General features: G+C 36.0%; 1 protein-coding gene across 1 annotated transcript in view; it reads left to right on the top strand.

Moving 5' to 3' along the window:
- Positions 1–4,665: 4,665 nt before the first annotated feature.
- Positions 4,666–12,972, top strand: part of LOC149851404 (DNA N(6)-methyladenine demethylase ALKBH1A-like) — a 37,557-nt gene continuing 29,250 nt past the window's right edge. The window contains exons 1-3 of the mRNA XM_090014936.1: positions 4,666–4,769; positions 4,848–5,011; positions 7,121–7,482. Of these exons, the coding sequence (XP_089871062.1) occupies positions 4,666–4,769; positions 4,848–5,011; positions 7,121–7,482 (630 nt within the window). The remainder of the gene's footprint in view (positions 4,770–4,847; positions 5,012–7,120; positions 7,483–12,972) is intronic.

Raw genomic sequence — 12,972 nt, 5'->3', positions numbered from 1 at the left:
TATTGTCAAATTTATAAGTATTGTTGCATACTTTTTAATTATTTTTTTTATCATTTAACCTCGCAAGAAGCAAAAAAAGGATGCATTGTGCCTTACAAGGATGTGTTTGTTGAAACACATAAACGTAAGAGCACGAGTGAGTTCGTATCAGAGAAGGCGAGAGTGACAATGGTATGTATTTATTGTATTAATACACATTATAATAGACAAGTTACCATGAACATTGTAATTCTTAATTATTAATCTATACTGTAATCATTACTTTGTACGAGTCATACGAGCGATAAATGATAGAGCGATATGGTGATGACTCCACTCAACATCTGCCTTTCAATCCTACAGCATGGGTGACTACAATCGGTGAACCAAAAATGGGTTGTGTGTTCGGGTTTGGGAGTAATATGAACATCACACTAGTCGTTGCCACCTCCAGCCAGGGCTCTCAGAGTTCTCCCGCCAGCATCAGCTCCCAACGTCTGATTGACCCTGCTAATTCTTGGAATGGTATCGGCCAACTTGTTAAGGACACAGTGTGTGACTATTTACATGAAGCAATTTCCGATGTTATCTGTAATGAGTTGTGCAACTTTTTTTGGGACAGGAAAACTTCGTCTGCAGGTGCCTGTCAGGTATGAAAGTTTCATGTCGTTAGATTTCAAGCTAGTATATTCATGATTTCACCATATATGAGCATGCTTTCATCATTATAAAAGTTTTCTGACTGCCTTATAATACATATATGCATGATTGAATCACTATGAAAGTTTTTTGACAACCTTAGAACACATATTAGCATGATTTCATCATTATGAAGGTTTTTTTACTGTCTTAGAACACATATATGCATGCTTGAATCATCATGAAAGTTTTTTGAAACCTTAAAACACATATATGCATTATTAAATCACTATGAGAGTTTTTGACAACATTAGAATACATATAAGCATGATTTCATCACTATGAAAGTTTTTTGACTACCTTATAACACATATATGCATGATTGAATCACTATGGAATTTTTTTGACAACCTTAGAACACATATTAGCATGATTTCATCATTATGAAAGTTTTTTTACTACCTTAAAACATATATATGCATGCTTGAATCACTATGAAAGTTTTTTGACAACCTTAGAACACATATATGCATGAATGAATCACTACAAGAGTTTTTTGACAACATTAGAACACATATAAGCATGATTTCATCACTATAAAAGTTTTTTTGACTGCTTTATAACACATATGTGCATGATTGAATCACTACAAATTTTTTTGGCAACCTTAGAACACATATTAGCATGATTTCATCATTATGAAAGTTTTTTTACTGCCTTATAACACATATATGCATGCTTGAATCATTATGAAAGTTTTTTGACAACCTTAGAACACATATATGCATAATTGAATCACTATGAAAGTTTTTTGACAACCTTAGAACACATATTAGCATGATTTCATTATTATGAAAGTTTTTTGACTGCCTTAGAACACATATATGTATGCTTGAATCATTATGAAAGTTTTTTGACAACCTTAGAACACATATATGCATGATTGAATCACTATAAGAGTCTTTTAACAATATTGAAACACATATAAGTATGATTTCATCACTATGAAAGTTTTTTGACTACCTTATAACACATATATGCATGATTGAATCACTATGAAAGTTTTTTTACAATATTAGAACACATATACGCGTGATTCCATCACTATGAAAGTTTTTTGACAACCTTAGAACACATATATGCATGCTTAAATCACTATGAAAGTTTTTTGACAACCTTAGAACACATATATGCTTGATTGAAGCACTATGAGAGTTTTTTCACAACATTAGAACACATATAAGCATGATTTCATCACTATGAAAGTTTTTGACTACCTTATAACACATATATGCATGATTGAATCACTATGAAAGTTTTTTTACAACATTAGAACACATATAATCATGATTCCATCACTATAAAAGTTTTTGACTGCCTTATAACACATATATGCATAATTGAATTACTATGAAAGTTTTTTGACAACCTTAGAACACATATATAAGCATGATTGATTCACTATGAAAGTTTTTTGACAACCTTATAATACATATATAAGCATGATTGGCTCATTATGAAATTGTTTGACTGCCTTATAACACATATATGCATTATTGAATCACTATGAAAGTTTTTTGACAACCTTAGAACACATATCTGCATGATTGAATCACTATAATTTTTTTTTACTGCCTTATAACACATATATACATGATTGTGATACAAAATACATTTATTTGACAATCTTATAACATATATATGCATGCTTGAATCACTATGATATTTTTTTGACAACCTTAGAACACATATCTGCATGATTGAATTACTATGATTTTTTTTTGTCAGCCTTAGAAAACATATCTAATTTCAGTTAATGTCCTTTACTTTATTGCTAGCTAGTCTATGTGTAATTCATTCATGTTACTTTAATTGCCTTAGATTAGGTGCATTGCATATAATTTATTTCATTATATTTTGTTTATCAATACTAACCTTTCGGTTCTCTTAGGAGATGCTGGAGATAATCAACATAGAGGAGCTGATGGAGGCATGGATGAAGGGTCAGATCGAGACAATGAAGATGATGATGCTCAGAATCTTGGCGATGATTAGATTTATGTGTTGCATTTATTGCATCTTCTTGTTGTTTCAAAAGAAACTCATTGTATATACTCATTTGTAAATAATTAGAACTTGACGAAGATTATAGTGGATCGATAAATTTTTTCACCTTGTATCTTGTGTTAAATTTGTTTCAGCTGCTTTGTATTTGTATTTTGTATGTGTACTTTGTTTTTTATACACAGGATATATAAATTGTATAATGAAAAAAAATTCTCGATATTTATATTTCAAACAATTTTTTTTATTTTTTGTGATGGATTAGCGACAGATAATATCCGTCGCTAATTAGTATCGGCCTCTAATTTAGCGATGAATTAGGGACATATATTTATCTATCGCAAAACTGAACCGGCTTTGCGACAAATTATAATCTATCGCTATAATAGTGACGGAATTAACGACAGATGTATAACTGTCTCAAAACCAAATATTTGTGGATTAACGATGGCCTCACGACGGATTATGATATTCTCTAATCCATCGTAAATTAGCGACAAAAGTAGCGACAAATATGTTTTGTCGTTAATTAACGACTAGAATATTACAATGAAAGTTATCCATCGCTAGTTCATCGCTAAACTGTTTAGCAACAAATTAGCGATGGATTACGACCGTCGCTAATCCACAAATTTCTTGTAATGATCGGAGGTACTTACGGTCGCTGTTCTAGCAGCATAAAGCTTCATAGGCTTACCCTTTGCCCCCGGAGAGTCATCACTTTTTAGCTTGCACAAGGGCATAAGCTCATGGGATTTGAATCTAGCAGCTTAGGCCCCCATCCCATCAGGCCAAACCCTTTATGGTTTTTGGCTGCCATATTTACCCAAAAAAAAATGTTTCCTCACTATTGTCAAGATTAAGATTAGCTGAAACTGTAGTTAAACAAAGTTTTATTGATTTCCTTTAAACTCATCATTTGCATCGTTCCAGCAAATCCTCAATTCATGTGGTAGAAGCAATCAAGTCACCAAAGATGCTTCCCAAGACAAAGCTACAAAAACTACCCACTTTCACTAATTTCCAGAAAAGAAAAAATATTGAATTATCCCGAAAATTCTACGTGAAAAATAACATTTCAAGATAAAAGGGGAATCACTGTTGATGCTTTTTAACAAAAAAGAAAAGGAAAAAAATTAGGTTCCTCAGGTTGGAAGCATATTGCTAGCCTTCAAATATTATATTTCCGACAGGAATTCAACATTACCTGAAAATCTGTGTCTTGCTTTGGTAATTTGTCATTTTTTATTTTTACAGGCAAACTGGGGTTAGGCAGACACCACCTGCTGTACAACTATGCCATTGGGATTTGAACTTGCAACATCCCAACACAAGGTGACGTGCACTAACTGCTCCTACCAAACAAAGTGGGCCCCTGTTGCCATCTTTTCTTGGCAAACTTAACCTATCTATCGGGCACAGCATGGATTCGATTGGCTGGTCCAGATCCATTTTCATCATATGGATCAGATAATTGTGAGGGTGTTAAAGAAACGGCTTCGACATGGACTGGACTAATTATAAGTTTAGAACTTAGAAATGGAAGTTGGTTGAGGATCATGCGCACCAGATTGCAATCTATATCAGAAGAACCAAACTCGTGCACCCAAGCCCAAAGAGTTTGCTGGACGGGCTTAGGCTGCCCGATCCGTAGCTAAGCCCAAATTGTTTTTTGTTTTTCTAAAAGGCAAGCTGGGTTTGGCAGATCCCCACCAGTTATACAACTATACCATTGGGTTTTCAAAATATCCTGATATTTTTGCTTTATAAATTTCTTGAATTATCGTTATAGGTACTATTTGTAACGTCTTTATTCCGTGATAAAGGACCGTTATTTTCGGATATACTTATTTTTCCCATAAAACGCTTTTACCAAACCTCACGGGAAATTAACTTCCGCTTGATTGCCGTTTTACTCGCCCGCTCAAAATCTCTGAGCCCGTCATTTCGATCAATCGACCGATCGATCGAGTGAGAGGCCGAATGGGTTACGGCGAGGAAGCCGGAGGGACGAACACGGAGAGAACGGCGTTCAGAAACGCAGAGAAGAAGTACAAGCTCTACAAGCACCCTCAACCCAAGCCCAGGTCTCTCTCTCTCTCTCTCTCTCTCTCTCTCTCTCTCTCTTATTCTTCTAATTGTTTTGATTTGGAATGAGCGCCTAGGAAGAAGCACTCGCGTGCGCACCACCCGCCCGTCGATCTCTCCCAAGTCGTAGACTTCAAGTCCATCCTCCACTCATTCGCCCTCGACGGAACCCTCCCGCCCGGCATTCGCAAGCTCCCGGACGATTCCGGCCTCTCTGTCTTCGCTTTCGATGATCGCCCCGGTACCCAATTGCCTAAACGATTCCGTTTCCCTAATCCTGCTTTTTCGTTTAAAAATTAGGGTTCCTGGTTTCGAACTTTTTTTCGTCGTTCTCTTAGTGTTTGATATGGCTTTTAATCTGTTAATCAGTCGTTAAATGTGATGAAATGGATTATTAGTTTTTTTCGTTCCTCTTACCGTAACTGCGTTTTGGCTTCTGTTTCGTTTTTCTTCGATTCAGTGTCGGTAGTGAGAGTTTCTTTCTTCTTGCATTTTTCTTGTATGATTGGATTTTAGGGGTTGTGCATTTTTATTTGTAGTTCTTGGTCGTGGCATAAATTATAAGGGATTTTGTGCAGAATTGTGCCTTGAGTGTTGTGTTTTAGTGTGCTTAGCCGTGGTTCTGATGCGGAATTTCTTAGCTTCTAACTCAATATGCAGAAATTGAATTTTAGTAGGTGTGGGTCTTGTGAATGATGGATTGGTGTTCTTAATTTCTTGTCGTTTGCGTTTATAATGAAGAATGTGTCCCGCATGCACAAGAATCATTGCTCTCTCCCAATCCAATCCTATGGATGTGTTAAAGATAGTTTGTTTGGTAGGAATCAAACTTTGGATCATGTTTCTTCGAAATAAAATCATGGTCTCTTTAAGTTGTGAATTTTTGAAAAAAATGGCACCTTTGAAAATCTTCCTTACACATTGCATTAATATGATCCGAAACCTGTTTTTTATTAAACAAACCATTTTGATCACATCCATAGAGTTGGATTGAGCGAGAGATTCCTTGGCCCTAATGCACAATGAGTGCACACATTATCCGTTGCACACCCAATGACCTATATATATAAATATATAAATATAAATATATAAATATATAAATATATAAATATAAATATAAATATATAAATATAAATATAAATATATAAATAATAATAATAATAATAAATAAATAAATAAATAAATAAATATATATATATATATATATATATATTTATTGGGCATTCCTGGCACTTTTTTTTGCAAATTTGACCCCACAGATGTGTTCAACATGGTATGTTTGTTAGGAATGGACACTTGGATTGTGTTTTTTCAATGGATAAATATAATATTTTGAGGCTTAAATATTTAAAATAATTTTGGATTGTTGATTTTCAAGGCCTAAAAGCATCTGCTCATATGTCCCTACAAAATCAAGCATGTAGAACACATCCACAGTCAAAATTCCAAAAAAATCACGATATGTGCCAAAAATGCCAGTTTGTGTGGATATGTATGCATTTTTGTGTGTGTTTGGATCATATTTGGTGCACTCCACTGTACTGTGCTGTCTATTTGAAAGGTATGGTTGTGAGCTTTATCCAATCAATCTGACCCCAGAGATGTGTTCGACATGGTTCATTTATTAGGAATCACATGTTGGACCAAGTGCTTGTACACAATAATATGTTTTTCTCAATCGTGAAATTTGGGTGCATTATGGACCACCATTTTTGAAGCACACTCAAAGCATGTTTCTTTGACTAAATAAAGTATGTAGATCAGATACATAGTGCTTGATCCACAAAAATATCAACAAAATGTTGACAATGGATGGTTTCTATTAGAGATATGTGGCACAAGCAAAAGTAGCAAACACGTATGCATGTATATATTCTTGAGAAAAGAATGCAACATTTGCTAATAAAAAACGAAATACCAGAATTTTAATGTGTTCTTATTAGTGAGGTATGTTTAAAAAAAAGGAAGCTTCACATGTTGGTGAGAGTGGTTGCTGGTAGCCTGGTACTAATGGCATTGGTGATGGCTATTTATAATGGTGTGATATTATGAAAATAAATAACTAAACTCAGCGACATTTTTTGGAGATTAGGGCTCTTTTCATTTTTCCCTAACTGGTAACTTTTTTTTTCTTTGTAAGCAACTATTGATGCCCATCAAGTTAGTTTTTTCTCTTTAATATTTGTGATCAGCTGATGTTTAAACTGTTGTTTATTTGATATTATTAATTCACTCAGAAAATATGGATTTGTGTTTTATTATGGATCACTCCACCATTCCTGTTATTTTCCTAACAAATTCACTCAAACTTTGATCATGTTTATGACTCGAGATTTTTTATCCGAACTAGGTTTTTATTTTATTCTGGATGCGTTGAGTACAGAAGAACAATGCCACTTGGTCAAAGAGAGCTTAGCAAGCTTTCCTCAACCACCTAACAGGACCAATCATAATGCAATCTATGGTCCAATTTATGATTTGTTAGACGCATACAGGAAGGGGAAGGTGCTGGTTGAATTATGTAATCCAAATGTCGGTGAGTCTGAGTCTGGGTTGTGCTTGGATCCAATGGGATCAAATGGTTCTGGGTGGGTATTTACGGAGGAAAGTTGTGGCACGAGCTCAGGGTGTTCACATAAAATGATCCCAACATCTATTCTATTGAGAAAGTTGCGCTGGTGTACTTTGGGATTGCAATTCGACTGGTCCAAGGTTGGTAAGGACTTCTACTTTCCTCTTAATTACTTGTGTAGCATTTTTTCTGCCACCTTGATGTTCCATTTTTTACATGCAAAAGCTTCATGTTGTGATAGGAACTTTTTTTTTCTTTAATATGTATTTGAAGAGAGGTTGAACGTGAGAGTTGTATTAATAAGATGTAAAAACCACACTATCTCAACCAGGGGCTTGCGAAGGCATCTCCTTGGATTCCGTGCCCTGTAAGACAAGAAAGAATAGAGGAAAGAGAAAGGAGGAAGTGAGAAAGAATAAGGCAAAACCCTTTCTCTTGGGTCATCCCTCAAAATATATTAAGATTACATGCTGTTTTACAAAAATACCCCTAGGCACAATTACATAAGGCAACATGGTATTTCTTCTAACTCAAATGACTAATATACCCCTATATACAAGCACATCCTTTAACATGCTCCTTCAAACTGGACATGGGTTTTGAATGACCATGGACAATTTGCCTTTCAGAAACCAATGTCTCATAGATGTTATAGACTTTGTGAATAAATCAACCACTTGGTCTTCCCCTTTGACAAATAAAGGTTGAATTTCTTTGCTCTCCACTTTCTCTTGAACAAATTACTTATCCAACTCAACATGTTTCATTCTTCTATGTTGAATGGGATTAGTAGCTATTGCAACAAAGCTTCTATTATCACAAAACAATAATGATCGAACAACTCTCTGATGCAAAAAACAAGTAAATGTCGAATCCATAAAACCTCAGCTGTCACCGTCGCCATTTCTCTATACTCTGCCTTTGTATTGGACCGAGCAACCATTTTTTATTTTTTTGCTGGACCAGAAAACAAGATGACTTCCTAGAAAAATTGCATATCCTGTTACAGATGACATTCGAATGTGCAACTACAACTAAAAGTAGATTAGGGGGCTTGTCTCTAAACTTCTTATGGATCAACCCATATGAAATAGAGCCCTTGATGTATCTTAGAATATGTTTTGCAGCTTCCATATGGCTTCTCCACGGAGATTTCATAAACTGAGAGACTTGGTTTACTGCATAAACCAAATCTGGCTGAGTGAAAGTCAAGTACTACAGCACCCCAACCAAGCTTCTGAATTTTTCGAGATGCTCAAATAATTCATGTCCTTGTTTGCCATTTGTCAACTTAACATTCATAGCTATAGAAGATTGGGTAGGTTTGCAATCAATCATACCAAATCGGGTAAGCAAATCAGTAGCATATTTATGCTGGGTCATCCTCCTCTACATCAAGGAAATACTTTAACGTACCTAAATCTTTCATGTGAAACTTGCTACCTAGCATATCATTTGATCTTTGTATTCTTCCACAATTGCTCCTTGTGATCACTATATGATCAACATAAACAAGGATAATAGTGATCTGCAGCCCGTCGTAGTGGATAAACAACAAATAGTCACATTGGCTGCAAATAAAACCAAAGATCTAACTGCACTGAAAGTCTCAAACCACGTGTAAAAGACCTGTTTAAGGCCATAAATCACTTTCTTTAAACATAGGATTGTAGAATGAATGTCTCCTTCTGGATATCTTGGGGGATGCTCCATACAAACCTCTTCATGTAAGTTCCCATGTAAGAAGACATTCTTCACATCCATCTGACTCAATTACCAATCATAAGCAACTACTAATGAGAGAACAATTTTGATGGTTTCCATTCTATCAACATGACTAAACATTCCATCAAGGTCTAATCCATACTCGTGAGTATACCCTTTCTGTAAAACACGCAAAATTTTGACAATTATTAAAATAAATAAATGGTAAAATTCTTTGGAATAAATACGATAATGTGATATAGGGTCGATCCAAATGGATCTTAAATCCAAACAAGATAAAATGGATCCAGTGTTTGAATTCGGATACGATGTATGAACTCGGATCCTAGATGGATCCAAAACCCAATTAGAATACAATTGGATCCAAATATGGTCGAACTTCAATCAAGATCCGAATCGTAGTTAGAAAGTTCAAAAGATCTAAATATAATTTTCGATCTAACTCGTATTTGAGATTCGTCAAGAACCAAATTCGTATATAAAGACATTAAACAAGACCAATATTACAACAAGAGGTGAAGTGGTGTTATGGCAAGAGGTCTTGCCTAGTTAGGAGGCAACCCAAGTTCAAATCTCATTAGCCATATACACAGATTTTTTTTTGAAAGAGGACGTGTTTGTTTTTGTCAAAAATATCATTTTGTAAAACTAATCAAAATGTTAAAAGAGGATAAATAAAATAATGTTGGAAGAGTTTGCAACGAAATAAGCAATAGCGCACTGGTGGGGCTCGTTACCCCTTAGGGAAGAGAACCCTTGTTCAAATTCCCCCGTGTGCAGGGCCATTTTGACAAAAATATTTTTATTACTTTTGTTGGAATTCGAAAAGACCTTAGAACTTCTCATTTAAGAGGGCTTAAATGAGGAAAGACGTTTTTCAAGAGGGAGGTGGCTGACCGACTTCCCAAGTTGGAAACACAATAATTGAAGAGGGTGAGAAAAACGTTTTGGGAAGACCACCGTGCCCACGATTTTAGAATTGGGAGGAGTCTTAAATGAGAATGACGGTTCCAAGGAAAGAAAAAAAAAATAGATGTTATTTTTGGAAAATCCGCCAAACGGCTACAAGAGGTTAAATGAATTTATGTTGCAAGAATTTGCAACGAAATAAGAAATGGCACACTGGTGGGGCTCGTTACCCCTTAGAGAAGAGAACCCCGGTTCAAATCCCCCTGTGCGCCGAGATATTTTTACTAAGATGCCTTTTATGACAATTTTTGAAATTTGAAAGGGATCATAACTCCTCATTGAAGAGGTCATTAAAAAAGGAAAACTCGTTTTTTCTAGAAAGAAGGTGGAACGGATGGGTCTTGGTTGGAAACCCAACCATCCAAATTGGAAAGATCCTCTTTCCCACGAATTTCAAAATTGGGAAGGGGGGGGGGGTTACAATACAATAAATGGGAAGGGCCTCTTGAATTTCGAAAATGATGGAGGGAGTTACAAGAAACTTGAATGAGGAGGGTGGTTTTCAAGAAAGAAAAAAACGAAAGACTAAGGGGGGGGGGGGTTACAAAAAAATCAACTTTTTGACTCTTTCCCTCTCTCTCTCACGTCTGCTCCTCTCAGTCGTGTGACCATCTTCCTCCCTCTTTCACGTTTTCTCTATCCCAGCCATTTCTCTCTTTCCTCTTATTCCCCATGATTTTCCTCCCTTCCCTTTCGTCCCTACTACCTCAGCCCTGCCAAGCCATTAAAACCGAATGGAGTGCTGGATGAGACAGCCACCGGAGGAAGGATTTCAAGCTTAGAACCCGGTCACGTCGTGCAAGAATACTCGGTGATTCAAATTGTCAAAAAGGTAAGAGCATTTTATCTTTATGCATGTACTTAGGGGGCATGGAGTACACGTATCCAGCCTATTGCTTGAAAATATGAATGCAAAGGAATAATAATATACATATATGAGTGCCATGTTCTCATGTGCTGATTTATTTTCTTTGTTTATGCTTATGACCGGTTATAGGTAGATACATGTTTCATCATAGTTTAGATACATATGAGAGTCGGTGTTAACCACTAGATCGATTCAACATCTGGAAATCATTACTTAATTCTGCATTAAGATTTGATAGGTATGGGCTAAATTACGTGACAAATGCAACATTTATTTCCAAATCGTATACCTCTTGTTTTTGCATCACATATTTATAATTGTGTATGCTATTGGTACATTATCATTCTTGCATGTGAATGCATAGGTTCAGTTTAAATACATTTAGTTGAAATGAGGAATGGATCGGGATCTGCTCGACCTCGGTTTGTATTTCTCCTTTTCTGCAAAATGGATGATCAGATCTGACCGTGGTAAGTGGTCTGACCCAGTGTGACGTAGGTTGGCCTGAACCAGCGGCAGTGGGTATGACAGGGGACGCTGCACCCTGCTGATGTTGGGGTTAGGGTCAGCATGGTAGTGCAGTAGACTGGAGTCTGTCCGACTCCAGCCTGCTGTTGCAAGTGAGGATTTCCAATGGTGACAGTGCGCAACAAGGTCCTTTGCGCCTTGCTGAACATAGTTGGCTAGGGGCACTTTGACCCTGACCATGGTATATTGTATGCGGGATGTATATCTCCTACGCAGAAAAATTTTCAGCATGCTATCCAGTTGGTATCCCCTTAGAAAAAAAGGGGTATGGTTTGGATCATCACACCTGCATACACGACGTGTATCATCTGCACAGAAATTTTTTTCAGCATGCTATTGAGTTTGTATTGCAAGAATATATGTATACATACATAGACGTAATAAACCAAGGTTTTAAAACCCGTGACTCGGAACTCGACTCGTTCTTTATTGACTCGTGACTCGGCGGGTCAACTCGGTCACTCGGACCGGGTTTTGTTAACTTTTGATTTTAAAAGAAAAACAATATATAATTTGTCTCAAACCATGTTTTTGAGTAAACATATAGTCTCCAAATGTCTGTAAGAATATAAAAACTGCAAAGAGCTATAAAGGTTTGCTTGAATTTGATATCTATACAAGCACTTTGACTAATTCATGACTTGAATTAGAGGATGTGGTCACCATGAGTTCAGTCTGCTACTACCTACGGTTCCTAAAATGGCCAATCATATATGCTAGCTTGTTTTAAAAGTTTCAATTCCCTCTCTAACAAATCTATAAATGTAAAATAGGGATATATATATGCATATTGAAAGTTTACAGAATGCCCAATATCAACATAAATAAGCAATTTTCTCATGTATGAAAACTATGCAGGAAATATATTAATGGCACAACTATAAAAAGACTACTAATATTTGAATCTGTACAATGCTTGTTCACATAACAAATGGATGATGAAACCTAAATGTGACTTCCTATAGGCACATTTGTAAAATATTTTGCTAGAATAAGTTGATGCATGGCGATTTTATTCTATGGATTTAAATGATTTTTTATCTTTAAATGATTTTTATTTTCATTTTTATACAAAATCTGGGGGTAACCCTTGTTAAAATATATGGACTTATATATTTCGAAACTGTAATTTGAAACTCAAAAATCAAATTTCAAACATCCCAAAACTCGCCCGAGTCAAGCCCGAGTTTTGGCAAACCGAGTTTGCCTTGCCGGGTTGACTCGCTGGAGGGCCGAGCCGAGGCCGAGCCGACCCGAGTCAGCCGAGTCAACGAGTTGACTCGGCGAGTTTTAAAACACTGTAATAAACTGTTTACATTCATTTCTGGTTGTTGACGTAATGCGCATATCCATGTTTAGTGCGCGATAGGACCAAAGGAGGTCCGCTACAACCTAATCATTATAGATATGTATGTGGGAAGTACATACAAATATATATATATATATATATATATATTTATTTATTTATATATTTATGGACCATCCTTGTAGGTCGGTTTGGTTCGGCTGGTTCTGGGTAGCTATACAACCCGAGTTCAGT

This window comes from Nuphar pumila, chromosome 1, assembly GCF_984573655.1.
Source record: "Nuphar pumila chromosome 1, dmNupPumi1.hap1.1, whole genome shotgun sequence".
Classification (NCBI taxonomy): domain Eukaryota; kingdom Viridiplantae; phylum Streptophyta; class Magnoliopsida; order Nymphaeales; family Nymphaeaceae; genus Nuphar; species Nuphar pumila.
Note: the sequence above shows the minus strand (reverse complement) of the source record. Positions and strands in the feature narration are given on the sequence as shown.